The sequence below is a fragment of the Cladophialophora psammophila genome (assembly GCF_000585535.1).
Source record: "Cladophialophora psammophila CBS 110553 chromosome Unknown aczJe-supercont1.1, whole genome shotgun sequence".
Lineage (NCBI taxonomy): Eukaryota > Fungi > Ascomycota > Eurotiomycetes > Chaetothyriales > Herpotrichiellaceae > Cladophialophora > Cladophialophora psammophila.
This window is the reverse complement of record NW_006912922.1, coordinates 2,894,303-2,921,189: the sequence shown is the minus strand read 5'-3', so window position 1 is coordinate 2,921,189 and position 26,887 is coordinate 2,894,303. Positions and strand designations below refer to the sequence as shown.

General features: G+C 51.9%; 12 protein-coding genes across 12 annotated transcripts; 4 read left to right on the top strand and 8 right to left on the bottom strand.

Moving 5' to 3' along the window:
- Positions 1 to 138: 138 nt before the first annotated feature.
- A1O5_01018 (uncharacterized protein) lies at positions 139 to 3,699 on the bottom strand (the record flags this gene model as incomplete). Its single annotated transcript, XM_007741637.1, has 2 exons — positions 139 to 2,427; positions 2,488 to 3,699. The coding sequence occupies 2 exons, from the start codon at positions 3,697 to 3,699 to the stop codon at positions 139 to 141; spliced, it is 3,501 nt and encodes a 1,166-aa protein (XP_007739827.1).
- Positions 3,700 to 5,519: 1,820 nt separating this feature from the next.
- A1O5_01017 (serine/threonine protein kinase) lies at positions 5,520 to 6,726 on the bottom strand (the record flags this gene model as incomplete). Its single annotated transcript, XM_007741636.1, has 2 exons — positions 5,520 to 6,632; positions 6,679 to 6,726. 2 exons carry the CDS (start codon positions 6,724 to 6,726, stop codon positions 5,520 to 5,522), a joined length of 1,161 nt encoding a protein of 386 aa, XP_007739826.1.
- Positions 6,727 to 6,933: 207 nt separating this feature from the next.
- On the bottom strand, positions 6,934 to 7,533 carry A1O5_01016 (uncharacterized protein; the record flags this gene model as incomplete). The annotated part of the gene is made up of 1 exon (XM_007741635.1): positions 6,934 to 7,533. One exon carries the CDS (start codon positions 7,531 to 7,533, stop codon positions 6,934 to 6,936), a length of 600 nt encoding a protein of 199 aa, XP_007739825.1.
- Positions 7,534 to 9,133: 1,600 nt separating this feature from the next.
- On the bottom strand, positions 9,134 to 9,759 carry A1O5_01015 (uncharacterized protein; the record flags this gene model as incomplete). Its single annotated transcript, XM_007741634.1, has 2 exons — positions 9,134 to 9,484; positions 9,532 to 9,759. The coding sequence occupies 2 exons, from the start codon at positions 9,757 to 9,759 to the stop codon at positions 9,134 to 9,136; spliced, it is 579 nt and encodes a 192-aa protein (XP_007739824.1).
- Positions 9,760 to 11,023: 1,264 nt separating this feature from the next.
- Positions 11,024 to 11,209, top strand: A1O5_01014 (uncharacterized protein; the record flags this gene model as incomplete). Its single annotated transcript, XM_007741633.1, has 1 exon — positions 11,024 to 11,209. A coding segment is annotated over one exon (186 nt), but the record flags the coding sequence as incomplete, so codon positions are not given.
- Positions 11,210 to 12,054: 845 nt separating this feature from the next.
- Positions 12,055 to 12,416, top strand: A1O5_01013 (uncharacterized protein; the record flags this gene model as incomplete). Its single annotated transcript, XM_007741632.1, has 2 exons — positions 12,055 to 12,231; positions 12,294 to 12,416. The coding sequence occupies 2 exons, from the start codon at positions 12,055 to 12,057 to the stop codon at positions 12,414 to 12,416; spliced, it is 300 nt and encodes a 99-aa protein (XP_007739822.1).
- A 723-nt stretch (positions 12,417 to 13,139) lies between these two features.
- On the bottom strand, positions 13,140 to 14,869 carry A1O5_01012 (3-dehydroquinate synthase; the record flags this gene model as incomplete). Its single annotated transcript, XM_007741631.1, has 4 exons — positions 13,140 to 13,851; positions 13,898 to 14,338; positions 14,441 to 14,487; positions 14,540 to 14,869. 4 exons carry the CDS (start codon positions 14,867 to 14,869, stop codon positions 13,140 to 13,142), a joined length of 1,530 nt encoding a protein of 509 aa, XP_007739821.1.
- A 1,284-nt stretch (positions 14,870 to 16,153) lies between these two features.
- On the top strand, positions 16,154 to 17,136 carry A1O5_01011 (catechol O-methyltransferase; the record flags this gene model as incomplete). The annotated part of the gene is made up of 3 exons (XM_007741630.1): positions 16,154 to 16,204; positions 16,253 to 17,020; positions 17,074 to 17,136. 3 exons carry the CDS (start codon positions 16,154 to 16,156, stop codon positions 17,134 to 17,136), a joined length of 882 nt encoding a protein of 293 aa, XP_007739820.1.
- Positions 17,137 to 17,726: 590 nt separating this feature from the next.
- A1O5_01010 (uncharacterized protein) lies at positions 17,727 to 19,241 on the top strand (the record flags this gene model as incomplete). The annotated part of the gene is made up of 1 exon (XM_007741629.1): positions 17,727 to 19,241. One exon carries the CDS (start codon positions 17,727 to 17,729, stop codon positions 19,239 to 19,241), a length of 1,515 nt encoding a protein of 504 aa, XP_007739819.1.
- Positions 19,242 to 19,485: 244 nt separating this feature from the next.
- Positions 19,486 to 20,592, bottom strand: A1O5_01009 (uncharacterized protein; the record flags this gene model as incomplete). Its single annotated transcript, XM_007741628.1, has 1 exon — positions 19,486 to 20,592. One exon carries the CDS (start codon positions 20,590 to 20,592, stop codon positions 19,486 to 19,488), a length of 1,107 nt encoding a protein of 368 aa, XP_007739818.1.
- A 2,198-nt stretch (positions 20,593 to 22,790) lies between these two features.
- On the bottom strand, positions 22,791 to 23,561 carry A1O5_01008 (uncharacterized protein; the record flags this gene model as incomplete). The annotated part of the gene is made up of 3 exons (XM_007741627.1): positions 22,791 to 23,099; positions 23,167 to 23,355; positions 23,409 to 23,561. 3 exons carry the CDS (start codon positions 23,559 to 23,561, stop codon positions 22,791 to 22,793), a joined length of 651 nt encoding a protein of 216 aa, XP_007739817.1.
- Positions 23,562 to 24,398: 837 nt separating this feature from the next.
- A1O5_01007 (uncharacterized protein) lies at positions 24,399 to 25,691 on the bottom strand (the record flags this gene model as incomplete). Its single annotated transcript, XM_007741626.1, has 1 exon — positions 24,399 to 25,691. One exon carries the CDS (start codon positions 25,689 to 25,691, stop codon positions 24,399 to 24,401), a length of 1,293 nt encoding a protein of 430 aa, XP_007739816.1.
- Positions 25,692 to 26,887: the final 1,196 nt, after the last annotated feature.

Here is a 26,887-nt window from a genome sequence, read left to right as displayed (position 1 = left end):
TGCTGATCTATTTTGCCTCATTTTCAATGACAGTACGAAGGTCTGTGATCAAGGCGGGTGTGATATCTGTTTGTTGTGTCATGCTCAAGCCTCCATGCTCACCATGGAGGAAGGGATGGTCTCCCTAAGGAAGGCCAGTTAGACATTGTGCGTGATCCATCGCCACAGCCTCGAAACGTACTCCGCGTTCACCACTCTTTCCAAGTCCCTCAGCAGGGGCATCCGCTCGTACGTCTTTGCCATTTCGTATCGCGGTATTGCGGGTCGTCGGGCTTCTTCTTCAACTTTTGCCTCCTTTTCTTCTGGCCTTGCCCCCCGGGACTTTACTGCTCCTCCCTCCGGAGCTCTCAATGGCGGTGTCAAGGCACCGTACGCCTTCTCCCAAAACCCCAGCAGCCTCAGGGCGGGATGGTTGTGCTTTTCCGCGTCGTTGCTCTCCTGTAAGGATGAGAGGCGCGAGAGCCATTCGGCGGCGGGGACGGTTTCAAAGGCTTGCTGCCGCAAGAGCCAGGCTAGCAGGTCGGACCAGGTAGTCCTGGTGCATGGATTGAGGATATGGTGGACCGGGAGTCCGTCTCCGGCCCGCGCATCGTCTCTCTCTGCGTCCGTCGCGACGTCCTTGACGCTTTCTTGTGCTTGAAGCGATGCTGGGAGGTCACTCTGATGCACGATATCCTGCACAAACGCACTTGCGGCGACATCAACCGGTAACCAATCCAGTACCTCCCCTCCTCTCTCGTCCCTGTCCCTCTTCGCGCCGTCCAGATCTGGCAGACACCCCGTCACCTTGAGGCTACTCAGCATCAGAGGGTACGCTTCGCTATGGCTCCACACTCCCGTGTCACTTGCCCCGGACAGCTGCCCTACCCGAGCGATGGAGATGCGGTCCCTCAACCGCGGTATTTGCTGAGCGGCACGTTGGCAGATCTGTTCAGCGACCCATTTCGAACGAGCGTAGCCCGTCGAGCCTGCGACAGCCGGATCGGAGAGGACTATTTCGGGTATTATTGCCGGAGGAGACCTCGAAGAGGATGTTGAGACGGCCGCCACGCTCGAGCAGAATATGAATCTCGGCGCCGCTTTCCCTTCTGACGAGGCTAGAGCGAGGTTGATCAGATTTCTTGTGCCGGCGAGGTGAGTCGCCGCAAAAGCTCGCAGGGGCAAGAGGAAGTTCACGCTCCACGCTAGATGGATTATCACATCCACCTCCTCTGCCAACTGCTCATATGCCTTCTCGGACAATCCGAGCTTGGTATCCGAAAGTCTGCAGCTGTGAATCTGTGTTTTGGATTCGAAGCACACTGGCACAGGAAGACCGCGCGAAGTCAGAGCTTTCAAGACACTTTCGCGTGAGGCTGCGTATGTGGCGCCGCGGACGAGGAGATGGATCTTCGAGATGTAGGGGCTGGACAGGAGCTGGTGCAGGATGTGTGCGCCTAGAGAGCCTGTCGGGCCCGTGAGAAGGGCGTGTATGCCCAAGTGACCTAGTGGGCGATGGAGCGGTGAGCAATATGTCGCGGTTCGGGTGCAACCCGAGGCTGTAGAGGACGGGTGGGACCGCGGCTTGTCGAAGACACCGTACTCGTCGACCATATCGAGCATGAGCCGATGTTGGTCGTGTTCACCTCGCTGGCTTCCCCCCATTTCGGAACCCGCCTTCCCCGACCGTGTATGTAGAACAAAGTCGCTAAGTCCCGCGATGGTTCCTGTGTCTTCAACCACGGTCAGCGGCAAGGCTGAACCTCTAGGCAGGAGTCGAGACAGCGCATGTCGGATTTGGATGCACGCGACCGAGTCAACTCCATATGCAAACAGGTCCGTATGTTCTGTCAGAGCCTCGGGGTCGTTGTCGAGGCCTCTCTGGCATTCGCCAACGATCCTTTGGACAATATCGCGGATTCTCGCAGGCACTTCATCGTCGGGGACATTTGAAGAAGAAGGAGGAGCGGTCCCGTCCGGATGGACATCTTCATATGCAGCGGCAATTTTCTCGGCAAACCTTTCTTCAGCCTTATTCCTCAAGATCGTGCCTTTGCTGCTCTTCTCAAGCCTCCTATCGAGATGGCCCACGGGGATGAGCATGTTTTTCGATATCCGCGCGTGGCTCTGGCTCTTGCGGTTCAAGTCGTCGACCACAGGCGCGACATGACGGAGGAGATCTTCATCGCTCATCTGGACCACGTCGAGAGGAAACAGTAAAGCTCCAGGATAGGGTCTGCCGTTTCCGAAGATCAGAACGTCCTGGACGACAGACGAGGCTGATGCCCGAATGGCATCTTCTAGGGGTGCCGGGTCGAATTTCTTGCCCGTGATGAGCGTCAGTTGCGAGTCGGCTCGCGAGTGGTACCGCCATGCGTTGATGATTGTCGGGTGCGGCGCGAACAGGTCGGCTGTGGCAAAGGAGCCGTCACGTCGGTTGCATTTGGCCTGCCCGCTATTAGTTAAATTCCTCTGCCGCATGGGAGGGATTTGGAGTTTAGTACTTACCATATGAGGCCATCCCGATTGAATTATGAGTTCTGAAAGGCCGTCGTCTCTTGGCTCGAACTGGAGAAGCTCTCTGCCAGATGCGGCTCTGAGATACTGCCATTCCTTGTCGTTTGCGTAGTCCCGATGAGAAGACAAGAGAAATCCACATTCAGCACTGCCGAATCGTGATACCAGATTCACATTGTCCCTGACGAGGCTGTCTCCGACTTCAGCAGGTAAAGCTGCGCCTCCAACGCCGACGATGTCCATTCTTTGAAGATGCCTCCGGCCATCCTCGTCATCTGCCACCATCTGTAGGACGTACGGTACCGAGGAGAAATATCTTACCTCCGGGTGCGTTCCGCTAGAAGCAGAGGCTGCAGCAACTTCAAGACACTTGCCAACATTTGTAGCAGTGATCGGAAGGTCTTTGCCAGGAAACAACCATATCAAGGCGTTGCTCGTCCAAGCACGGAATAAATCAGCAACGCCACCGTGGTAGAGCGGTGTTGTTGTGAAAGTTGCGCGCCCTGCGCCGTTGAGGATCGGGAGGACCCCGATCGCTGCCCTGTGCGTTTGAGGAATGGGTTTCGGAGCACCGCTCGACGTGCCCGAGGTGTGATGAAGATATGCCACATCTGACTCTCGGACATCGACTGGTGGTGGTGCAAAAGAGCCATCGGGCGTCCGCTTGATCACTTCGAAGATATTTTCTCCCGCAAAGGGCACAGGTTGTGTTGTGAGGCACGCGTTCCCCAATCGTGATGCCTCCTGCGAAGCTTCTGCCGCAAGATCCCGGTAAGCTCCCTCGTAGAGCATCAACTCGGCTTCGCAAGATTTGCACAGTTGGGCAACTGCAGAGGCAGAGCATTGAGGCGCCACAAGAAGGACCGGGTGGCCCAACCAAACCAAACCAAGCCACGTAAATAGGAGACTTGCGGAGCTTGGGCAGAGAAGCGCTACCATCTGTCGCTGCTCTATATCAAATTCGTTCTGCAATGCCCCAGCGACAAGGGTAACGCCTCTCTGAATGTCCTTAAAAGTCAACATATGCGGTTTCCATAACTGTGAGGGCCTTTGCGTGACCTCGTACAAGCCGAGGACGGGGACGTCCGGAGCAGTTCGTGCCTTGAAATCGAGAAACCCGGCAACCGTTCCATAGGACTTGTCCTGCTGCTGGTGGCGGCTCACAGCCTGACCTAACGTACAGGTGAAATAGTTGACCGTCATTTTTCAAATGGGAGGAGCAGGCGTATAGATCGAGAGCAAGAACTGCGACGCATCCGCGTGAGACGAAGGACGAGAACCCATGATCCACACAGCAGAGACTGCTCAAAGCCCGGCATTGTGGACAACCAGCAATCAAGGTCGATCGAGGCGTAAACGTAGCTAGTCATGATGCTATGTTTTTACTTTTCATCCGTTGCGCGGCTCGTCACTGACATCATGACATGCTTGTCCCTGCAAGGCTGTAACCATTCCCTCCCTATCACAACTCAGGCTAGCGAACGGGCGGAAAGGTCATAATGACCCTGTCCAGGTTGGTGGTCAAGCCTTTTCTGTATGAAGTCTCTGTCTAAGTGTAAAGTAGAGAGTCGGAAGGACTCGAGACTAACTAAAGGAAAGAGAGGGGGTGCCAGGGCTAGTCCTGGAATGGGCTAGTGCGTTCGTGTGGCAGAGCCACGTGACACTCCCCGCCGCCGCACCGACCCACCCGGGGCCTTTGCTTCAACAAAAGGCGCCTGGCCATCAATCTGTACAGGTGTTGAACGAATCTGAGGCCATAAGTTGATTGATTGATTGGGATGGAAGAGAAGGTCTGTCTGTGACATAAGATGCTTCTAATGGGTGCCAAGAACGCATTGATCAGGTGTAGGAGTTCTTATTACGGATCCACCGAGGCAGAAGTTGGATAGTGTATTGGCATTCGGGTACGGCTCACTAGTCCTCCTAAGCTAGATGGGCTAGCGGTATGCGTTAACCTAACTTACATTGGGGCTAGTAGGTTGACTGTTAAATACCGAATAGATCTAGAATCGATGCCACCAACTCCGATAGAAGCAGATTCTCGCATACGATCTAAGAAATGAAGCTGGTGACGCTGCCTACCCCGTATTGCCCGTAGGTAGGTGCGCACCACATGTTTCTACTGACGAGGCTGCAGGATGCTCGCGAGTCCTGCGTGTTTTCGCGCTATTTGGAGCCTGTTCTCTCTCCGTGCCTTTGCCTGTTCTGAACCCCGGGAATTTCAATACAGCATTAATGCCTCCTGGCCTCTTGCCCTGATGTCTTGCCCTGGTGTCCTGCCCCGGTATCCTGCCTTGGTGTCTTTCCCTGACGTCTTCCCTTGGATGGATACGAAACGCCACAAAACCTTTTAATTCATTACTTTGTACATTGCAATCGTCCGCCAATTGAGCAGGCTAGTCAGGCCTCCATAACTTTCTGGAGAACGTGTCATGCTCCACCAAGTGCACGCATGGGCCGATTGCACCTCCCAGGCCTGCTTTTGTCAGGATAAATAGGTCATAATGTAACAGAGCACTTCAGGGTTTGGCATGCACGTGCAACAACGCACAGAGGCCTGTCCAGCAGGTCGGGAATCGAGAACGCGTTTCTAGTCGGCGCTGACAGGGTAACACCACCAACACCACCCCCAGAGAGGCAGTGGCTAGGGCAGCGAGAGCCTAGCACGGCGGCGGCATGGTAGGAAAGGACCGATAAAACACTCAGGAAATAGGTAGACGGCGCCAAAAAACTATGGAATGATGATCCTCTGTTCAAACTGTAAAGAATGGCACACTGCCAGCACTGTAATTAAACTGTGCTGCTCTCCTCGTCCATTTTGGTTTGACATGCGACCAGCCAAATCTCCTCCCTGCTACTCCTCTACCAGCCCAGCACAGCCACTTTGCCTTGTTACAATAACTTCACACGCTCTTTTTCAGCGAGGCCGACGCAACTAACGTTTGGGTGTCGGTTATCCAAAGCTCTGGCGAATCTGACTGCTACAGCAAGCTCCCTATCCCTGTGGCGGTGGCCGGTGGGAGTCACCGGTCATACGAAGACGATGTTTGGTCTTCTGGAAAAGTGTGATGCCGTTGAGTTGGCGAGAATCGAGTAGACTCGTCCAAGTCTGAGCCCTTGCTGCTGCTTGGGCTGTTGCCTCGGGTAGAAGGTTGTGATCGCAAGTCGCGCTCGGTCTGGTAGACCAGCAATTCCGCCTCTACACGGAGATTGTCGAACTCGCTGCAAAGCTCCTCAATTGTAGGTCTCTTGGCGGGATTGATTGTGAAGCCCGCTTTGATTTGATCCAACACTTTGGACAAAAGCCCCTCGATGTCCTCTGGATCATTTACAATCTGCATTTGCAGATGGCGGAAGAACTCGTCCACCACGGGACGCAGCTCTGCAATTTTAGTACCGGGTACGAGTCGCCAATAACAGTCATCTTCCCATTCTGAACGTTGGCGCGATTGTTCGACCCGTTTCACATGGAACTCCTCAAGACGCTCTGGCAGGCAAAACCACATCATCATTTCAAAGTACACACAGGCTAAGGCCCAGATGTCGAATTTACGGCTCTTCGGTTGTTCATATTCGGGGCAGAAGTAAGCGAGAGTGCCACACAGGGCTGAACCTTGTTGGATTCTCTTGTCAAAATTGTTCTTGGGCATTGAGTGGAATCGCCGGGCACCAAAGTCGCTCAATTTGAACATCGGATTTCTCTCTTTCACATGTTCAAATAAAAGGATATTCTCTGGCTTGATGTCGTGATGATAGCCGAACACAAAATGGTTCTGGCTTTCTACCGCTATTGTCGAGGAGCTCGCCTGGCTTGGATTTGTTGGCGTTTCTTCTTTCATCTCATGAATGCTTCGGAGGGCACTGGCTAACCCGTGGAATTGTCGCAAGAGCCAAGCAACGTTGACACTGTTGTGCGCTGGAGGATCGTGCCCATTCATATGTGACCGGAGATTCCGTATGGCTCTGGGATAAAGAATATAATGCTCCTGATTTTGAGTCCGACCTGTAATGTGTGTTACAAGATGCGGATGCCCTTCGTGGAATATCCTTTCCAGCATACAGATTTCTCTCTTGAAGTCTTCAGCCTGGTTACCTGTTGTGTGGAAAATCTTCAGGGCATAAGTGCGATCGGGGTCCTGAACCGAGTCAGTAGATTGCAGTGAGCCCGGGGATATTACCTACGCCCGTCAGATAATGATGAGAAGAGTCGATGGAGACTGCTTTAACCATCCCGAACGAGCCATGGCCAAGCACCGTTTGCGTGCTTTGACCAGTTTCGTCATTTTCATCTGGTATGTTTAGCAATGGCATCACCTCGTCGAACTCCAAAACATGTCGTTTCCCATCATGTTCGATGTTCCTGGCAAAGAACGCAGTAAGTTTTTGGCGCAATTTCTTGATGTTCTTGCCGCATTTGTCGCATTTGTTTGTTGAGTTTCATTGTCCGGCCACTGCGGTGGATGGTGGGAGATTGCCATCGTTGTAACCGTGATCCTGGACCAAGTGTAAAATGATATCGATGTCTAGCTTGTGGTAGATGCACGCTATGAATAGAGTTGAGGCTCGTTTGCTGACAATCTCATCACATATATTTGCCGGATCTGCCTGCGAGCATCTTCGATTCAGCCTCTCTTTTGTGATTTCAAATATCAACTTTTTGGAGGTCAGTTGATCGCGGTGGACACGGGGCAGAAAATCTCGACCGGGGAAAGGGCTTTCAGCTAGCTTTGCATCGATCTCTCCAATCACAATCCTCTCCCATTCACAGTACACAGACCCAGGCAACATTCGAATGTTTGAAAAATGCAAACGGATTTCTAGTCGGATGGGCTCGTAGGGATGCTTGTGGATGAAGCCACAGATGTTCTGAATCGCCTTATGGCCAAGATAGTCCGCATCATAGTCCTCGATCACGGAATGTGACCCTTCATGCTGAAGTCTCATAATGTGGCAAGATCCGTGTCTTCGATAGACGCTAAGACCGTAGTTCTCGGGATTGTGCCAGAGCTCTTCTTTGTAGGCCTGCAGCGTTTCCATAATCTGTTTATGGAGGCACTCATAAGGCTCGTTGCGATCCCACGCCCATTTGGAAAATTGGACTCTCTGTCCTTTCCATGCACTCCCGTCCGGGCCGTCCACATCAATGCGAAGATGGCACTCAGTTTCTTTGGCAGTCGGTAAGATACTTCTCAACCACTTGTCCTCCGTTATCTGTGATGGCGGAGCACGAATTCGATTTGTAAGACTCCGCGAGCGAGAACGAGGCTGGTGGGGGGAGAGGTGGTGTGGGGATATTGGTGAAGGAGGTGCAAGTGATCGGCTAGAAGCATATTGGATGTTGACCGAAAGGGGTGTTTGACTGCCTGATGGCTGTGTCGGTGGGTTGTAACTCATAACCCTGGAGCGCCCCCGCCCCTGGAGGTAGTTATATGCACTCTGGCGTCTCTCGGTAGGTAATGGTTTTGAAAGGTTGAGTGAAGCGCTGTGACTTCGCGACCAATGCGGGCATAAGCACTAGTATCTGCTTCAGCAGAACAAAGGTAGCCGTCGAGTCAATTCTTGCGTCCCTCTTGCCTCAGTCAGGCTGACAGATAAGTCGCGTTCTCACGAAAGAGCTTTTTACTCCTGCTAGCCCGCTCGACGCACAGTATAGCGTAATGAAAGGTAGTTGCCGTGCTGCCTGCGGGAGGGGCATCAGGCTAGATATGCGTTGCGGCTTGGGAGGAATCGTTGGACGGCTGCTGTCAGGCGGTGCTAAAGAGCGCATTTTCTTTGGAGAGAGAGGTAGATGGAGAGTCAGGCTGCACAAAAGACAGCATGATGGGCAAGAATCCCGCCCAGGATTGGGGATGTGTTGGCTCAGGCCCATTCGGACGCTGCTCTGAGGACTGCTCGAGGCGACAAGGCGACGAGGCGAAGAGACGACGAGGCGATGAACCACGAGAACACCTACGATGCGATGTGACTAAAGAGGGCTCTTGCGTTAGCGTGCAGTAGCTCATCAAGGGTCGGAGGTGACAGGTCTAGGACAAGGGAAACGTTCATGCACGTCAACGCCCACCCTCCCTCCCTCCTTACATGTTAAGGCTTGAGAGGCTGGTCTGAGGCTTCGACCACACTTGGTCTCAACCCGTCTTTTCAAAGCTGGCGCATCTCTCCGTCAGCCTCATGTCGTTTCTGGCGCCGCCCGCTGAATTGTGTTCCTAGCAATAAGTGGTATTTGCGTTGCACATATCGCCACCATGTCGGATATTGCCCATGGATCTCCCTTTGAACGTAGAACCACCAAGCATAGATGGTGATGACAGTCAGAGGGAGTGCACCAGCTATAAAAATCCACCAGTTACTAGCGACAACTAGCGAGAAGTTGCCGTCCCGTGTCATTACATTATTGACGAAAGAAGTGGAAAAGAAATTCTACCAACTTGTCAACAGAGTTTGTCGGTCTGCGAGTATTGCTCACCGATATGACTGTAGCCGGGAGGTATATTATTGTGAGTATTGTCAGGACTTTGACTGCTGCCGCGTCCTGAGTGGCCTTCTTGGTGAGATGGTGCATAACAGCCGTCTCTCGAGCCGATTCTACTGCCAATACTTTTAACGTATTACTGTTACCGAGATCCAAAATATTGGAAACCTAGGATGTTAGCAACGGACCACGTCGAAAGTACCAGGAAAAATATGTTACCAAGTCAGAAGCGCTTTTGACCTTGTTTCGTAGAGTTTCCGTCTGTGTGCCGTAGTGTCTAAGCCCTTGGATGACTTCTTGGAAGCCATGATCAAGTATCTCGAATGGAATATTTCGTGTGATATTCGGCCAGGCGGGCATGAAGCTCTTGTGCACTGTATCAGCCGTATCTGTCGTATGTTCAAGAATCGCTGCTGCCTCGTCAAGAGCATCTTCAAGCTGTTTCAAGTACTGTCGCTCCTCCAGTTGCGTCATTTCAACCCCATCACCGTTAAGGTCGGTCAATATCGCACGGTCGGCCTACTCGTCGTCACTGACTTGTTTTCTCATGGATGACTAGTACTCACTTGAGTGCTCACTTCCTTGTCGAGATATCCCATGTACGGCCGCCAGGTGGCTGTAACACTGCTCAGCAGGACAAGATGGACTTCCACTGGATCGAAGACCTCGTTTCTTCCACAGCAGGAGATGTAATGACCGAGCAACCTTTCTGCGCCTTTACCGATGCCAGCAAATATAATACATGCCGTGGCGGAATCCGTCGGAATCTGATGATAAGGCAAGAACTGTCTCATGGACCAGGGACTAGACTCAGAGCGGTGATTGAGCTCTGGAAATCGTATAATGTAGGTGCATTCTTGTTGATCAACATCAGCTCCAGTCTGTACAGGATGAAACCTACCGAAAGGTCGGTGATGTCCAGATCCGTGGAGGTGTCAAGCTCGTCTCTCCACTCTTCGGACCGAAGTATACGACAAAGTCAAGGAACCTCAAGGATATGTCGCAAATGTGCAGCAAACAATCCACGAACTCTCTATTAATGCTGAGCTCACTGAAAGAATTGCGCTGTCGAATGAAGCTATCTTGATTAGCAAATGGTTGCAAAAGATGGGAGTCACAAACATGAGTTTCAGAGCTTTCATCTGTTGCTGAGCCTGGTGTGAGCAGTGGGAAATTACAGCAGAGATGGAGAGCTACACACCGTCATCTGATACCTGAACTCCTTCACGTTGTAATAGGTTGCCAGCGGCAGAAGTATTGCCTTGCTGTAGCGGGTATCAAGTGAGTCCAGTTGAAATGAAATGTATTCTGGAACAGGCTCCCCCCTGGAGCGGCTGGTCTCGTGTTCGTCGACCAGGAGTTCAACGAAGGACGGATCGTCTTCCCCGGCCAAGCACACATTGAGCCGCTCCCTGAGGTATTCATTTGAGACCATAGCTGGACTATTCCATATCATGTCTTGGAGGAACTTTGATGATGCCATAGTTGTGTTGGCGGACAGGAAACCGCTGTTGTCGATATGTAGCGGTTGAACAATTTTGTCGGACGTCGTTAGCAAGCTCGGACGTCGAGGGCTCTATCAAAGCAGGCGGAAAGCTCACATCACCAAAGCTTGATATATATGTATATATATATATATATATATATTCAATTGCTATTGGCTAGATAACGACTGCGATCAGAGCGGTTCTGGCAGGGTAACGACGACAGTTCGCGTTGCTTCGGGATGTTATTGGCTGCTTGTTCCTGTTTCCAGATTGACAACCCAGGGCCTGCGAATCTGCCTCCATTTGGCCGCCTTCCCCCCTCTCAAACAACTAAATTACAGTGCTCCGAGGTAGTACTGCTGAACAAGAGGATGCCTCGAATTGGCACACACAGACGTCGTTCAGCTGCTGCAAAATAAAAGCCCGTGCCCCTCCTTGCCGGCTTCTTCTTTCCCCAGTACTTAGCTCCCCCCTTTTCACACTTCTAATCTACGATTTCAGCCTTGTTTTGAGCCCCTCGCCAGCGCGCAGGCTCTTGGTCGCCGCCGTCAATACAGAAATGGCTGGAAACAACAGAACGGTCACAGTCCAACAAGTGATACCTAGCAAGTATATTCACAAAGCGAAGCTTGAAGACTACTTGTCCACGACGAATGATCCCGGCTCGGTCAAAGTGACCAGGGTCCTCGACAAATATCAGATTCAATACACGAGTTCTAAAGTTCGACAACTCAGTTGGGTGAGATTGGTCGAATCCACGTGTTGGTTGTTGGCTGGTCTAATTTCGTCAGGAGGATATTTCCATATTTAGACGGTGAACAATGTGGCATTTGTGAGACGGTTGATGGCTGCCTGCGGCGGCGCGTCACTTTCAGTGTGCGATTTCATTCTCCAGAAAAGTGCCAGAACTTCGATCTGCAGCCCTCGACGGGTGGGCGGAGTCCGATGGAAAACCAGAGGTCGATGGAGGACAATCATCGTCATGCCCGCTTGTAGCTCCAACCTCAGGCGTATGTTGTCCGACATTGACCGCCACGAGCCTCCACAGTCTGACTCAAACCTGCTTGGATGAGGGAGTTCGATTTGAACATAGTCTCGTTTCTTTGGTAAAGCGCAGTTGTTTGTTCTCAGAGCCTGATATTCCTTTCGACCGACAACAGTGGGGGATACACCAGGCCGGATTGTGGAGATTCAGGTCCAGAGATGTACCATCCGCCCGTGTATAAGGCTCATTCATGCATGGAAAGAACCCAGACAAGAGCCGTATATAATTTGCTCAACTTCCTTGTGAAACAAAGAGTTTGTCGAATGCTACCGTAAGACTCAAGAGTGCCCAACGAACCGTTGCAAGACAGATGAGGCACCTGCCACTATGGTGCGCCTTTGGGCGCCGATACTGTAACACGGCAGATGATCCTCTTATCCATTGTGCCCACCTGCCCACATGCTAAGAGCGGATAGTACACACTTTCGCTGCTCCGGAGCATCTCCTTCAAATCCGTTCGGCTAACACGGAAGACACGCGCCGCCAAATCTTTCAAGAGTTGACAACTAGTACCCTACGTTGCTCTATTGGAACAAGCATTAATTAGAATTTGCGTAATGTCTCTACAAAGGCGAAGCACGACGTCCTCGGTGGCAAGCAGCCAGCACTCGAACAGCGGCGGCGGTGGCTCTTCATCCTCGCCCGAACAGATTGTCAGCGATAAATACATCGACCCGGTTGCGCTGAGAGCATATATGGAAAAGAACTTTGCGCGGGGGACTTGGAAAGTTCAGGTACAGTATTCTGTCATTGGGGTCCTCTCTACAGAATTCCAGGGACTCATTGTTGGAAACAGTGCAGGCTCGGGAAATTCATCATTACTACGCCAACGAACATTCCAGATGCAAGTGCCCTGCCCAAGTCTCAATTACCGGACGCTGACCTCCATGTCAGAAGGATTTTCGTCACTTCACCGTAGGAAGCTAGACGGGCATTCTCCCGAATTGATGTTAGGTTATCGGCCTGCTAGCGTTGGGTATGAGCGTGCTCTTTGCTCAGAGCGTGGCGTGATAGGGGTAGACTATACTTGTTATTTCGAATGAGACGATCCTCTAATGAAGTAACGGAAATGAGCGACGGTGATATTTTGCTAGCGCCTGATTTTCTCTTTTGATGTGAGGCTTTTTGTATCACGGTGAGCTTGGACGACGGTTCGCGCGCCCGTGTCCGTAAGCCACCATTGAGGTCGTCTCCAAAAGTCATGCAAGAACATTGCAATCCTCGGGCTCTGTGCTAGACGGCACCGAATGAGCCGATGCCACGTCGAGACCACAATTCGGCCCAATCCTCCAGATAAAACCAGGCTTCAAAACTAGTGGCGAATGGAATGCACGGCCAGAGACAATTGCTTCAGATCAGGGTTGGAGTTGAGATTGTCGCACCGAAGCGTAACACCAATGTCAATCGTGGCAGCATACCCTCCTCGTAACAAACGCTGTGCAGATAGGTAGACACCAACAAAGGGACTCAATCTGGAGGACAATACTCCCAGGGGCGGATTCCAAGTGGGCGGCAGTCAGTGAAATTGAGCTTTCGAGCTATGGCACATGTGATTGACTTAAAACCGGGAAATGATATCGTGATAGATTGGAGCATGCTCAACTGTGCTACCGTGAGAGCATTAATCAACCTATCTCTTCGATCACGCCCGCACTTCAACTTCCTTGCTGTAGCCATTCAACTCATTGGAAACACTATCAGGGCCCCCATTGGCGAAATCACCATTCAAACCATCGGAGGTATTACCTGTGCTGCCAACAATAGGGCTGGGAACTCTTTCAAGACCCGACGCGTGTTTCGTTGCGATCGAAACACTCTTGACCATTCCACCGTTGGCATTTTTGTGATCATTGGCTTGGATGACATTGTTGTAGGTATCATCATTGAGCACATTCAATGAGCTCGGGCCATTTGACAAGCTATTGCTCTCGACTGGCTTGTTATTCACCGTGTAGCCGGTGTCACTTACGTCAACGAATGCTTCGATACCTTCTCCGTTGCGAGGATAGTTCTTCATCAGAGCTTTATGTTGCTTGAGAGCGGCATACATCTCCTCCATAGAGACGTCGTTCAGAAAAATACACGATCCGAGCGGACCGGGCACTGCAGCTCGAAGCTTTCCATCTCGAGTCCTCAAGATCGCCTTGGTACCTCTGTCGAGGATGTCTTCATCGAATTGGTGGTGATCCATGGATAGCCCTGCTCGCGAGAAGAGACGCAATATTCGCTGGTGATCTTTGTCGTTGAGTATACCACGCATATTGGCCAACGTCGCGGAGTACGCCATATCGATTGAGATCGCATGTCCATGGCGAAGGGGCACATCTGGGACAAGTTCATGCAAAGGCGACCATCTTGGACAGGTAAGAGCAAGTTACACGGCAGGGAGGTCAAACTTACGTGTGACCATATGCAATGACTCGATCAAGCCCGATCTCATGGAGGTTGGGCGTCTCAAGCTTTAGCATTTCGTGGATGCCCGCCCTGTTGATGGCATCTGCAGCCTTTCGCACTTCTTCAGACGCACCATCACACCGACCGAAGCCAGAGTTGATCAACTGCTCGCAGTATTTGTCGAGTAACTCGAAGGTCGGCAAATGAGCGCACGTGGAGATCTTGATCAGCTCAGCAAAACCATTGCGGATTTGAGCTTTCGGCAGAGTACGGAGAAATGTGAAGTCGAGAAACGTATGAATTGGAGCGTGGTAGGCGCCGAGGCGGTTCTTGTAGTTGCCATAGTTGACAGCGACCTTGATGGAGACCGACGCGTCAATCAGGCCAATGACAGTTGTAGGAATGCGAATGTAGTTCGTGTTCCCGCGGTAGGCAGCACAGGCGAAACTGTCGATCGTGATATCAGCAACATGTCCTTCTATGCAATCACTAAATAGATAGATGGGCCAGAGTGCCTTGAAGTAATGCCGGGTAGGTGGTGACTTTTACCCAGCAACATCAGTGACGAGTCCACCGCCGATAACAAGTAAAGGCTCCTAGGAAGACGTGTCAGCGGCATTACTGCAAATTTTACCAATCCATCCTTACCTTTCTGTAAATTCCGAATTTGCTCATGGAATCGACGATGCTCAGGAAGGTGTCAATGGATTTAGCTTTCTCTCCAATCATGGTCTTGTGGACGTCCAGATCAATGTTGTAATGATCGAAGTATTTCTGCATTTGCTCGCCATAGATGTTGAAGATATTGTAGTCCATGACGGCCAGGCAACGACTCCACCGTGTATAGCAGTCGGCCAGGTCACGTCGTTTGAGATCAAAAACTCCGTCAATGAAGGTAAAGTCGTATTCAATCTTCTCATAGCCCTCGATGTGGAATCCAGTTGCCGTTTCCGCAACTGAGGCTTTGAGGTCAGACATTGCGAGATACCGCAAAATTCTTGAATTATGAGAAGTGTCGAGGCAAAGGAGATGGAGGAGCAAAGGTCGAGAAGATTAAAAGACTGAAGTCAGGGAATTCGGTCCTGATTTATCAACAGCTCCGTGAGCATGGCAGTCAACAAATTCGTCCTGGAAAAGTAGGTTTCTGGTCGCCAGGTGTCTCCGAAGAAACAAACGGCGAGTCATCCGGCTGGACAGACCAGGCTGTGGAGTAGAGAAAAGGGGTACATTCTCCAGCAGGATTCAAGAGCTCTGCAATATCCGTCCGCATGTGGGTCCTCAACCGACGCCAGAAACCAGATTTGCGAAGAGATTGACTCTTGCCCCAACATTTCAGAGGCATCAAAAGCCAACTTGGCACCATTTTAGATTCGACCAGTTGGAGTCATGATGTAGTCGTGAAAAGTCGATGAGGTAACTTGGTCTGGAACCTGACAGCATCATCCGCGCATGTCGAACGGGCTGAATGCGGTGTCTCCCTGAGCCAATACCTTACTTGAATGCTAAATCCTTCCACACAGATATCGAAAGAGAGCAGATCCTAGCGTCTCGATCTAATAGATCCACCCCCTGGATCTGATTCTCAAGGATTCAAGATCCGGCCCAATCTGCGGTGACCGCAATGGGGCAAAGGGCGGCGTAAGATGTCGGTTCGGAGTAAACGGCGATTTACCAGCTTCTTCCGCATAAGACCGCCCATATTCAGCGGTTGATGACGATTGATGGCGCTCCACAACAAGACCGTTCTTGACCGCCAAAGAAAAGGGGATGTTTTGTGCTAGAACGCCAAGAGGCATTGGCCAGCTCGCCAGATCGGGCTGCGGAGAGCTAGACCAAATAAAGTCTAGCGTCTCCGGCTTCATTGGCGGCACCAACATCAACGAATCATCATTACATTGGACATTTGTGCTGGCTTCGACCATGACTTCCTATTCCCACCAGCCCACTGCGTCGGCGGCATCATGTCGAAACATGGTGATTCATTTCGGTCTTTTCGAAACTCATCTCGCGTCTTGCTTGCTACTCCACGTCAGATCTAGGCGCTCTGGGTTCCCTGTTTGAACCACATCCGTTGAATCAATTTCCGTCACTGGAATGAACAAAATCATCTTAATGACCGCGCAGCAAGGTCTCGGTGAGATGTGACCTTGTGTCTGTGGTATTACATTTCTGCCGCATTTTGAGGGAGCAGATATCCACTCCTTTCCCATAATCTTCTCGCTTTTTTTCTTTCATGGTCTAGGCTCCCATCCTCAAGAAATAATGGCTAAGTTCGACCCTCGGAAGAAATATAAGGAACAGGAGGAGATATTTGTATAGCCAACCACAAGCTCTCTAGTCAAACTCACTAACCTGTCCCAGTTCGATGATGGCCGTGAGATGGAACTGTTACAATTCATTTACAACAAGCAGGATCTTGAGGATATTCGAGGCTCGCCGCATAAAGTGCTGGCCGCTATCGATGAGTTCGCTCGCACGCAGAAATACCTGATGAATGTGGGAGAAGACAAAGGCCGAATCATCACGGATCTCATAGCCGGATTTAAACCACAGGTTATGGTCGAGCTCGGCGGTTATGTTGGGTACTCGTGCATTTTGTTCGGGAATGCTCTTCGCAAGGCTGGAGGCAAAAGGTACTTCAGCCTTGAACGACACCCCGACTTTGTAACTGTCATCTCCTCCCTGGTTGACCTTGCCGGCTTGAGCGACATCGTACAGGTCATTGAGGGACCAAGTGATGCCTCTATCAAGGAGTTGCATGCGACAGGAACTCTGCAGCACATCGACCTAATGTTTCTGGATCATTACAAGCCTGCATACACCACCGACCTGAAGCTCTGCGAGGAGCTGAAACTGATTGCACCGGGCTCTGTCTTGGCCGCAGACAATGTGATCAAGCCCGGGAATCCTCCTTATCTAGAATACGTTCGGAGCAGTGTCAAGCAGAAGAAGCAGGTGACCAAGGCAGCACAAACCGTCAACGGCGTGGACACTCGTTTTGCCAATCGGACAGCCAATCAATACCTTCAAAGAGAGGGCGAGGCTAAGCTGGACGAGACGAGGGTGGGAAATCCACTGCTGATCTATGAAAGTCGTCTCGTTCACAGCTTCGAACCGTCAGGAGTGCCAGTAAGTGACCACACTGAGATTAATTGTTTTCTCATCCTTACAGAATCTACCAGGACGGAGTCGAAATTACGAGATGCATTGGAGTTGCAGAAGCAGGCAGCTACGCGCCGGCATGAAGCCATATAGAACAGACATTTCAATCCATTTCTTGGGTGCAAGGCACTAGTGCTTCTTCCCTCCTTCCACAGTGATTGAGTTGTTGAGATATATGGGGCCTGAGCAGGCTGGTCCACTATGAAGCAAACGTAGGCAACCGGCGAGGCTGGTAATGTGCTTCTAGAATGACGACCCTTGACGGACATCTGTGTCTTTTGAAAAGGCCTGTAAAATTTCCGCCCTCGTGGCTTTCCTCTATTTTTCTCTTCCTGGTCTAGCTGTCCTCATCAGGGCGAGTACAGTTATTGCCCATGATCATTTCTTTCATTGCAGGTAAGGGTGCAGCGTGCCCAGCAAGGAGAGCACGCAAGGAGAGCACTTCCATCATGCTCTCCCGCCTTGCGGACGTAATGCCATCATTTCCATGCCTAGGTATTGTCTCCACTTGGTCTAGTTACTTGCGTGACGTCTATATTGTTGGCCAACCTGTTCCTTGCAAGCAACTCTCCAACGTCAAAACAAGGGAAAGCTTTCGTTTTTCTCCATCCTCTTCAGTCTACTCGAATTGTCAGAATTTTATTTTTCCCAAAGCCTCGAGCCCGAAGTCAAAATGCTCCAGGCAAGCTCCTCGCTGCTTGCTCACAAGATGCAAAATGCCTCCCTCTTGATTTTGAGCCTTGCCTTCCTTCCCCTAGATACTTTCGTTCTGCTCGTCTCTCTTCTCATGAGCAAAGCCCTTCCAACCAAGGTAAAGTCGAATCGAAAAGCGGCATATCGCCAGACCGGATTTAGAAGGCGGAGAGTCCTGGTCACTGGAGTCGGTATGACCAAGGGATTGGTGTTAGCACGACTCTTCTATGAGGCTGGCCACGACGTTATCGGAGCCGACTTTGAGCCCAACGGTTCGTTGGTCTGTGGGAGAGTATCAACGTCTCTGAGGAGGTTCTACCGTCTTCAAAAGCCCGACCTGAAATCCGGGTCCGCTCCGTATATCCAAAACCTGCTAGATATCGTGACCAAGGAGAAGATCGAGCTCTGGGTCAGTTGCTCTGGGGTCTCCTCGGCGGTCGAGGACGGAATGGCGAAAGAAGTTGTCGAAGCAAGGACCAGGTGCAAGGCCATTCAATTCGACGTCAAAACAACGCAGACTCTGCACGAGAAGCATTCGTTCGTACAACATACCAAGACCATGGGTCTCGCGGTCCCTGAAACGCACGAAATCACAAGCCGTGTGGCCGTTGAGAGGATCCTGGGCAGCGCACCGCCTGGCCGAAAGTACATCATGAAGACGATCGGGGTCGACGACTCAGCCCGCGGCGATCTGACGCTGCTGCCCAAAGACTCGGACTGCGAAACGTCAGCGCACATTGCACGGCTCCAGATCTCAGCGGAGACGCCATGGATACTGCAGGAGTTCATCGTGGGCAAAGAATACTGCACGCACTCACTGGTCGTGGGAGGCCGGGTGAAGGCGTTCGTGGCCTGTCCCTCCGCCGAATTGCTCATGCATTACCAGGCGCTCCCTGCCGAGTCAGCCCTGAGTCGGGCGATGCTGGCGTTCACCGAGACATGTGCTACGAGCGGCGGACCAGACTTTACAGGCCATCTGTCTTTCGACTTCATGGCGCAGGACGAGGAAGAGGAGCCGCCGTCGTCGGATCCCGGAAACAGCATCGTTCTTTACCCCATCGAGTGCAACCCGCGGGCACACACTGCGGTGGCGCTATTCGAGGGGACACCGGCGCTGGTGGACGCCTATCTATCGGTCCTCGAAAGCCAGCATAGCAGTCGCCTGGCCGACGACGCTCCTCGGATCACACGACCCGTGACGCACGGCAAGTCCTACTACTGGATCGGACACGATCTCGTCACCCTGGTCATCCTTCCGACATTGTCTTTCCTCACGCTATCCGACGACGCGTCGATCCCAGATCTTTGTCAGGGTTACATGGCCTTCTTCGACCACCTGCTGACATGGAACGACGGCACGTACGCACTCTGGGATCCGCTGCCCTGGTGGTGGTTGTACCACGTTTACTGGCCGATGCGGTTCTGGAGCCGCATCAGCCAGAGCAAGAAATGGAGCCGCGCGAACGTCAGTACGGCCAAGATGTTCGAGTGCTGACGCACGCGCGCGCGAGCGAATGGAAGGAAGTGAAATGATTCTTGATTGACGAGCAGGAGATATTTGGCTGCCATAATCCGCCTGCCTCGCTTTCCCACACGAGGGGTGATTTTTCCAGAATCACACGCAGATACATAGGTATCATCACCAGTCTCATGACGGGACGCGAGCTCTCTGGGTTCCCCTCAGGCTAGGAATGCGAGTGTGTCGCTTGTCGACCATGCAATCACCCCCCGTTAAGACATCATCCGTTCTTCTTCAGACTCAATAGCCATCCCACTCCGTTCACGGTGTCTTTTGTCCTCCTTTGCGACATCTCCAGGTCCGGAAACATCGCCCACCAACAATGTGCCAACCCATTATACAGATCCAACCTGGTCGGCACGTCACACTCCTCCCTCAACACCTTCTCATAGATCAACCCGTCGTCCCTGGACGGGTCCAAGCCGCAAACTTGGAAATACGCAGGCGCGACGCCTAAGTGCCCGTGTTTGACGGATCTCGTACCTGCGCCTTCGACTTCGTCGCGCGGATCGTTCTGATCGAATGGGTAGCACAGCTTCGAAGTCGGATCCGGTTGGAAGGCGTCGGTGAAGAGTTTGATGAGATGTCGGTCCAGGATCGGGGCGTCGGCGTTTTGTTCTCGACTCAAATACCTGTCCTTGTACCTTTCAGGTACGCGCTCCGGAGAGATGTAGGTACCCGCCACCAGGATCTGTCCCGTCAGCGGAGGATTCAAGTTGTGGTCCCTGGCCAGGTGGGCCAGCGAGGCCGCGAGGTTTGCGCCTGCGCTCTCGCCGCCGACGAGGAATCCCACGCGCGCGTCGGTGCACCGGGGCAAGATGGCCGAGTTGGACTTCCTGTTCTCGCTGGCGCAGAACTCGAGCACCTCCCAGGAATCGCAGATAGAGAAGGGGAACGGGAACTCCGGCGCCAGACGGTACGACGAGCAGATCACCACGGCCGAGTGCGCCAGCACGAGTTCCCTAGCTAGGCGCAGCTGCATTTCAGGGTAGCCGATGGTATGGCCCCCGCCATGCAGCAGGAGGATGAGCGGTCGCGGTGGCGCAGTGCCTTGGAGGTCGGAGGTCAGATGGCACACGATGATGCGGGAGGCCCAGTCGTCGCGGAGTTTGATGCAGTGTTCTGTCTCGGTAATTTGGGGCGGCTGCGACTCGGAGAGTCGTGTTTGCAATGGGGCGAGGCCCGCCACTGTGCCTTGCTTGATGTCCGCGAGGGTGTAGTTTGATCCAGGCAAGAGATTGCTCGATCCCAGCGCAGCGGAGAAGGCCGGGTCGATGGTCGCTGTTGCGAGGATGTCCTCTATCGTGTTGACTGGTGTTGATGGCATCTTCTTCAGATAGCTGTGATACCAACCACAGCGAGCCCGGAGGGATATCCAACAAGTGCACAAGGCTGATGATAGGTAATTTCCGCCGGGCTCAGCACGTAGAAATGATGATTCTGCCGTTTGGAGTCCCACAGACGACCATCCAAAAGATCGAAAAGCCTGATGAAATCCAAGTCTCTCTCCCGCCCTCCAGTGCCAATAGTATTCGTAGTTCCTTCTCGGCCTTGCCGTGCTTGATGGTTTTCCAACGGGCCTCCCTATCGCGATCCCATCCAGCTGCACCTACGTTTGGTTGATCAGCCAGTCCGTGGTGTTGTGTCGTATGAAGTTCCACAGATGTGTGTGCGGGCGCGCGCCTCGGGATATTCCAAAGTTGCGATGAACGCTGCAATCAGACCGACGCCTTTTAAATGCCTTTTCCCCTATTCAACCGTGCGCCCGTGCTCTGTAAAGGATGAAAAGGCCCCATTGCCGGGCCCGATCTCAAAAAGCTCGAATTGCCTGACACTGCCTGTTGCTGCTGACTGGTGAGGAGCCCGAAAATAGGACCTCCTCGCACGAGAGTCAGACGCCCGTCCGCGCCTCTAGGGGGCCGAAGGTTGCCTTGGCAAGCAACCATGGAATGCCATGCATTGCCCTTCTCCGCTCCACAGCGCCAGTCACTTTGTGAGATTCTTGATGGCATATATGCAAAGAGGGCGGGTGCGCCTGTGTGCACCGAGTATGGTGGTTGCGAATGCGAAGCAGCCTTAAAGACCATACATCATATATCAAGGTTTTAAATATAGTAAAGAGATGCAATATTGCAGATGGAATCTGCAGCGCCCAGTTGCCGCGGGTTGTCAAATGGTGAATAGATAGATACACAGAATAGGTCGATGATATAGGAACCGAGACAGATCGGGCGCGCCTTGAGTGACCACAGCCTGATCCGATCTATCGTATGATTTATTTCCTCCGTCCCGGCTTCGTTGAACAGCCTACATCTGCTCTATTGCCGTTAGTCTCTACGGAGTTCTGCCTAAATGGCGGACGTATCGGGACAACTTATTTCAATCACAACTCCCTTGCATGGCTAACTGGAAGCGAAGAACCAACATCGGCAACGGTGGTTCTATTCACCAAAGAACATGACATCCAGGATATCCGTGGCATCCAACTGCGGCGTCTTCGCGCCCGTGAGAACATGGCTATCTTCTCTGTTCCTGCTCGGAGCTGGTGAGGTCTGGGCCTGGGACATTCTTCCTATCCCCAAGGTAGTTCGTAAAGAAAGCACCGTGGCAGGAAGGTCTCCGCTAGGATTTCAGAGAGCTCCTGCAATTCAAGCTCATTTCAACGGAGAGACACGTAGAGGGCTTATCCAACTGCGTATGCCCGATTGGAATAACATCCAATCTAGCTAAACACTGATAGAAATGCCGACGACGAAAGTTGGGGCTATCAGCGGATAGCCCGCGATCCGTAGAGCTGTATGGTCCAATTGAGCCCGCAGAAGAGAGATGAGAGAAAATGGAATATTTATCTCAATAAATTGAGACAGCCGGTCAATGAATCCGATGGCGAGGCTGCTGCCGAATAGGGTTGTGGGAGGAGGGCTGACCTCCGAGAATAATGTGTTCAAGACTGGGTTCGTGACATCTCGGAGGCCAGCCCTACTATCAACGCAGGGTTATATATCTCTATCAACACTGTGATGTCCTGCAAGGTGGGGACCACCGCCTGCGCCGGGACGTAAGGCTGACATCAAATAATCCTTGATCGGTAATCTCCTCCTGGGAAGTCAGTTCCGTTTGAAGGACGCAGAAGGAGCAAAGAGGGGAAGAGGGAAAGAAAGAGGTGAGCGTAGCCTGGGAAATGAATACAGGAATGGGTCATTCGAGGCGGCTGACAGCAAGAGGGCAAGGGTAACTTTTGTCTTCTGTCGAAGATCATGTTCGCAGCCAGCTTGCAATCCCCTAGCAGGTTCGCAGGGGTCTCGAACCCGCCTTGCAGTATGGAGCGCTAATGGCCTAGTCGGATCAGATATCAGCTCCAAAACTCCCAGATCTTCCGTGTCTATGACCTTGTCATACTCGTCAAGATCGTCCTTTCCATGCCGTGACATGATAGTGTGCCGTAGCCTATGCAAACAGTGGTACAGATGCAGTAATTTATACATAACCTGCAGATGTCCATCACATTAGTCGTTATACAACATCTCAAATCACCGTATGAGAGAACTCACCTTTCCTCGCCCCCTGAAAGAAAAATCTTACCACCAAGACCTGGAGTCCAGCCATACCAACCATCATGCACACCTCAATCAAACTGAAGTTGAAGATTCTCTGTTCAGTACTCCTGACCGTGCTGAAGTTACGGTTCTCTCGCGTGCGGAAGTATTTTTGCATTCTGCTGACTGTGCTGAGCTGCCCACTGATCTTGAAGACCAGATCTTCCAATGCAGATGTTTGTTCAGGAGTTGAGCCGGCTTTCTGTGGGAGGAGGGCGGACTTGGATTCATCTTCGACCTGTTTGATCCCATCAGTCAGAGGACGTGGTCTTCATGGGGGCGAACTACTCGGGGTGACGACGTACGGCAACCTCAAAGTCCACCATCTTGTCCGCGAACGTAGACATCTCATTGTTGAAACAGACCCGGTACTCGCCCGCAGTCTGCGCGGTGAAGACAAAATCGCCCTGTCTTTCCTTTTCCCCTGCCATGATTCTCTTGTCATTGGGGCCTACCACCTCATAGTCAATGTCGAAGGAACCACCGGATTGAACCTTGACATCGTATGTCAGTCGATACACCCAAGTGAACCCAGAAAGAATCCTACAGCAAAATAGAATGCGATTTTGGCGCCTTGTCGCTCGACATTGCTGAAGAAACAGGCCTTCTCATTGGCGCCGAGTTTATACGTCAATGCGGTGCTGCACACTCTGGCAACAGCCAGTGCCAGCAGGCTGAGAAGAATGGAATACAGTCGCATGGCTGGAAAATATTGCTGCAAGCGAGGGAGGAAAGGAAGAGACACAGTTCAATGGTACGCGAGTCCGAACCAAAATCCCAAAAAGGGGCCAGATTTCGCGTTCGCAGTTGAAATCTTGGCATTTTAGAGTATCACGTGCGACTTCCCCTGGCCATGCTGCTTTTAGAGCCACCCCCCAGACCCGCCCATCTTCTCTTCTCCGCACCCACTCACCCCTTGATCCCTGAAACTGCTCCATCACCACTACAAACCTACCTAGGTGGGTACATACTTACATGCAATGCGGACGAGGACCCAAAACAATTATCGTCAAGCCGACTGGTCCTCTTTGACGCCATTTCAACTCTCGGTCATAATCATATCGCCCTCGCTCGATCAACCCTCGTCCTTCCGCCTCAGTCCTTTCAGTGCTCAGGGGATGCGGATAAGGGGCCAGATAACGGAAGCAACATTGTCCATCTCGTTCAGGAAAGAAGGAAGTCAAATCCAACTAGTGACAGGATAGCTAGGTATAAGCGTCCTAGCCATCCGCTTTCCGGACTGCTACTTCCACCGAGGGATTGTTCCGGAATGGCACGAAGAGGTAATTCCTGTCGAACACCTAGTACAATTATTGTAGAAGGATTTTCCACTGAGTGGCAAAGATTTCTGAATCTATTTACCTTATATCAGATGACCAACAACGTGAAAGACCATACATCGCCCCGAAGCCAAGTTCATCCTCGCAGACACCTGCGGCCCGTCAAATTCACCATCTGGCAAGCATAGTCTTAGCGCGAACAACCGTGAGAACCATCTCGTTGCAGTGTACGGGGCTGCAGTAAAACAGGTGAGAGGTCACCAAACAGTGACGTAGAGGGTAAAATTGATTTCCGCAAGAGAGGGCGGTGTGACTTTGACATCCACAACACCGAGTGGAAAAAGAAGCTTGCCAAGTATCAGCTTGTCGCTTTCCCCAAATTCTTGCTCCTCCAGCTTTTTGGCATACGACTTCCACACCTTGGCCAGGTCTCCGTGGCCGGGGTCGCGGATCGCGTTGCACCAGCCTGTCTTACCCCCGGAGGAATTGCTCATGCCCACCACCACCAGAAAATGAGGGAGAATCCCCAATATATGTTCGAACTGCAAGACCGCGCCAGCAACATTTGTATCTGGCGTGACGTTAACTATATGTGGGATTAGCAGGGGATTCGTGCTCTTTTGCCAGTTTTGAGAAGGGAAGACGCTGATCAGCTTGTAGGCTTTGAGCGATGGGAAGATCACGATCTGAAATGCGTGTTTGGGTGCTCGGGGCGTCGTCGAGGTCTTGGCCTTGCCTTGTTTAGCGAAACGCTTGGGAGAATCTGCGAAGGGTTGCTTTCCATAGATTTCGTTGGTGGGTGCCTTATCAGTCCAAGCAAACAAAGATTGATCGCCCGTATCCTTTAGGATAGCGTCTTGCAGACGACCAAACGCCTTCTTCAGCCCTTCTTCATATATCACTGGTATAGAGAGATCAAACAGCCCTATCAGGCAGTATGCCATGTCTTCCTCCCTCGATGTGTTTCTCTTAGAAGCCGAAGACAATTTCTGAGCCGCACTGGCCTTGTGGAGGTCTCTACCTCGAAGAAAAGCAATGTCGATATCGGTGATTTGGGCAATTTCATCTGTGAGTCTTTCCTTGGTGTCGAAGAAAGTCCAGTTCTTCGCGTAGAAGACCAGATCCCGGGGAGCAATCAGTTCTTGCAACGTCCAACCTCTTGTGAACCATCTGGCCTCGTGAAAGGCGGCCATCGCTCTGGGATGTTGTCTCGACGGTACATCGTCCAGATATACATAGCAAAGCTCAGCGTGGTGGTAATACTGGAACATGGAATTGATGGCCTCTTGGAGCTCTGCGCTGCTTCTTTTGTCGATGCAGCAGGTATCCATCCAGATATACTGGTAGTGATCGCGCGCGATGGCACAGACACTCTGGATCTTCTCATATCCCTTCTCGGCCTTGTGTTTCGACTCTGAGCCTTGGATTTCTTGGAATGTGACTTCCCCGCCATCCTCATCGGAGAGCCAGCAATGTGAAAAGATCGCATACTTCGGACGGTCCTTTTTGAATTCCGTTAGCTTGAGAGTCCTGCTATCCAAAAGCCACATCGTGTCCTCTTTACTGGGAGACGAGGAGACTGTTGAGATAGACGGTCGAAATACCAAGAAAGCAGCTATATTATTTGATCTTAACAAGGTTATTATACATAGACCCAGAGCCTCAAGGGACTCCGAAGAGGAATTGGAGAGGGCTAGGTCCGTGCACGTGCGCGTCCCCCACTCACCCCAGCACTGTTCAGACATTTGATAACGTCCCATCGAGTCCGGCCAATGGTGGCCGTGATATCGTCAGGCAGGCGACTGTGGTAACGTGGCGGACAAGTATTGAGTCAAGATGGAACGACGCTAAGCCGTAATAACATAGACCTACATTAGTTTTCGGCAAGGGCACGAGGATAGGCACCTAAGCCTCATACAGATCTTGGGGAAAGCTCTCCTTATCGCCATTCTGTCCCCTGTGGAACATTGAGAATTTTGTTCTGTCGATTCAGGAGTTACGGGTAATAGCCCTCTGGCTCCCGCAGGCCTGGAGGCGACAATGAGAACAGCGGCTGCAGCAGAAGGAACAATAAGGGGAGCCAAAGGAATTGAAGATGCAACAAGCACAATTGCAACAGGAATGAGAGCCGAAGGAACCGAGAGCGGTAAGTACAAATTATGTCAAACTTGGAGACATGGGCCAGTCTCATTGGGTTGATGGTTCTGATGCGTCCGAAGTGCCACAGGAGGACGGAAAAGTCTCCTCTTGGTTGGCTGCTGTAGAAAGGAATCATGGAAGCAATGCGCCTCGTCAAAAGAACTTTACCACGCCATAGAGCATGTGCTGCCAGCCCTTTTGATGGGCGTGTTAGATTCCAAGTCCTTCTCGCCCGGAGTCGTCACTTACCCTTGTGTCGGTCTGGGGGAAAGATATCCGTAAGCGACACTGTGCAGAGAGTCGCACGTGGCAGTCTCCACAGAGAAATGGTGCCGCTTTTGCCATCCCCTGAAGCGCTTCTGCTACTAACCGTATACAGACAGCCTCTCGGCACAACTTCGGCAACCCCAATATTTCATAAATCCTGATACAGCAACTCTGCCCCGTGTTTGCGTCGAAAGCCGACTTGTCGCTTTAGGTAGTAGACAACAAATAACCGCGACGCGAAACTGAGGGTAATATCCACGACACGAGTAACAAAGTATGGTGATGATAGAGACATCATTTTAGTGAAGGGCTGCGGTTGCTGACAGCTGACTTGGTAAGG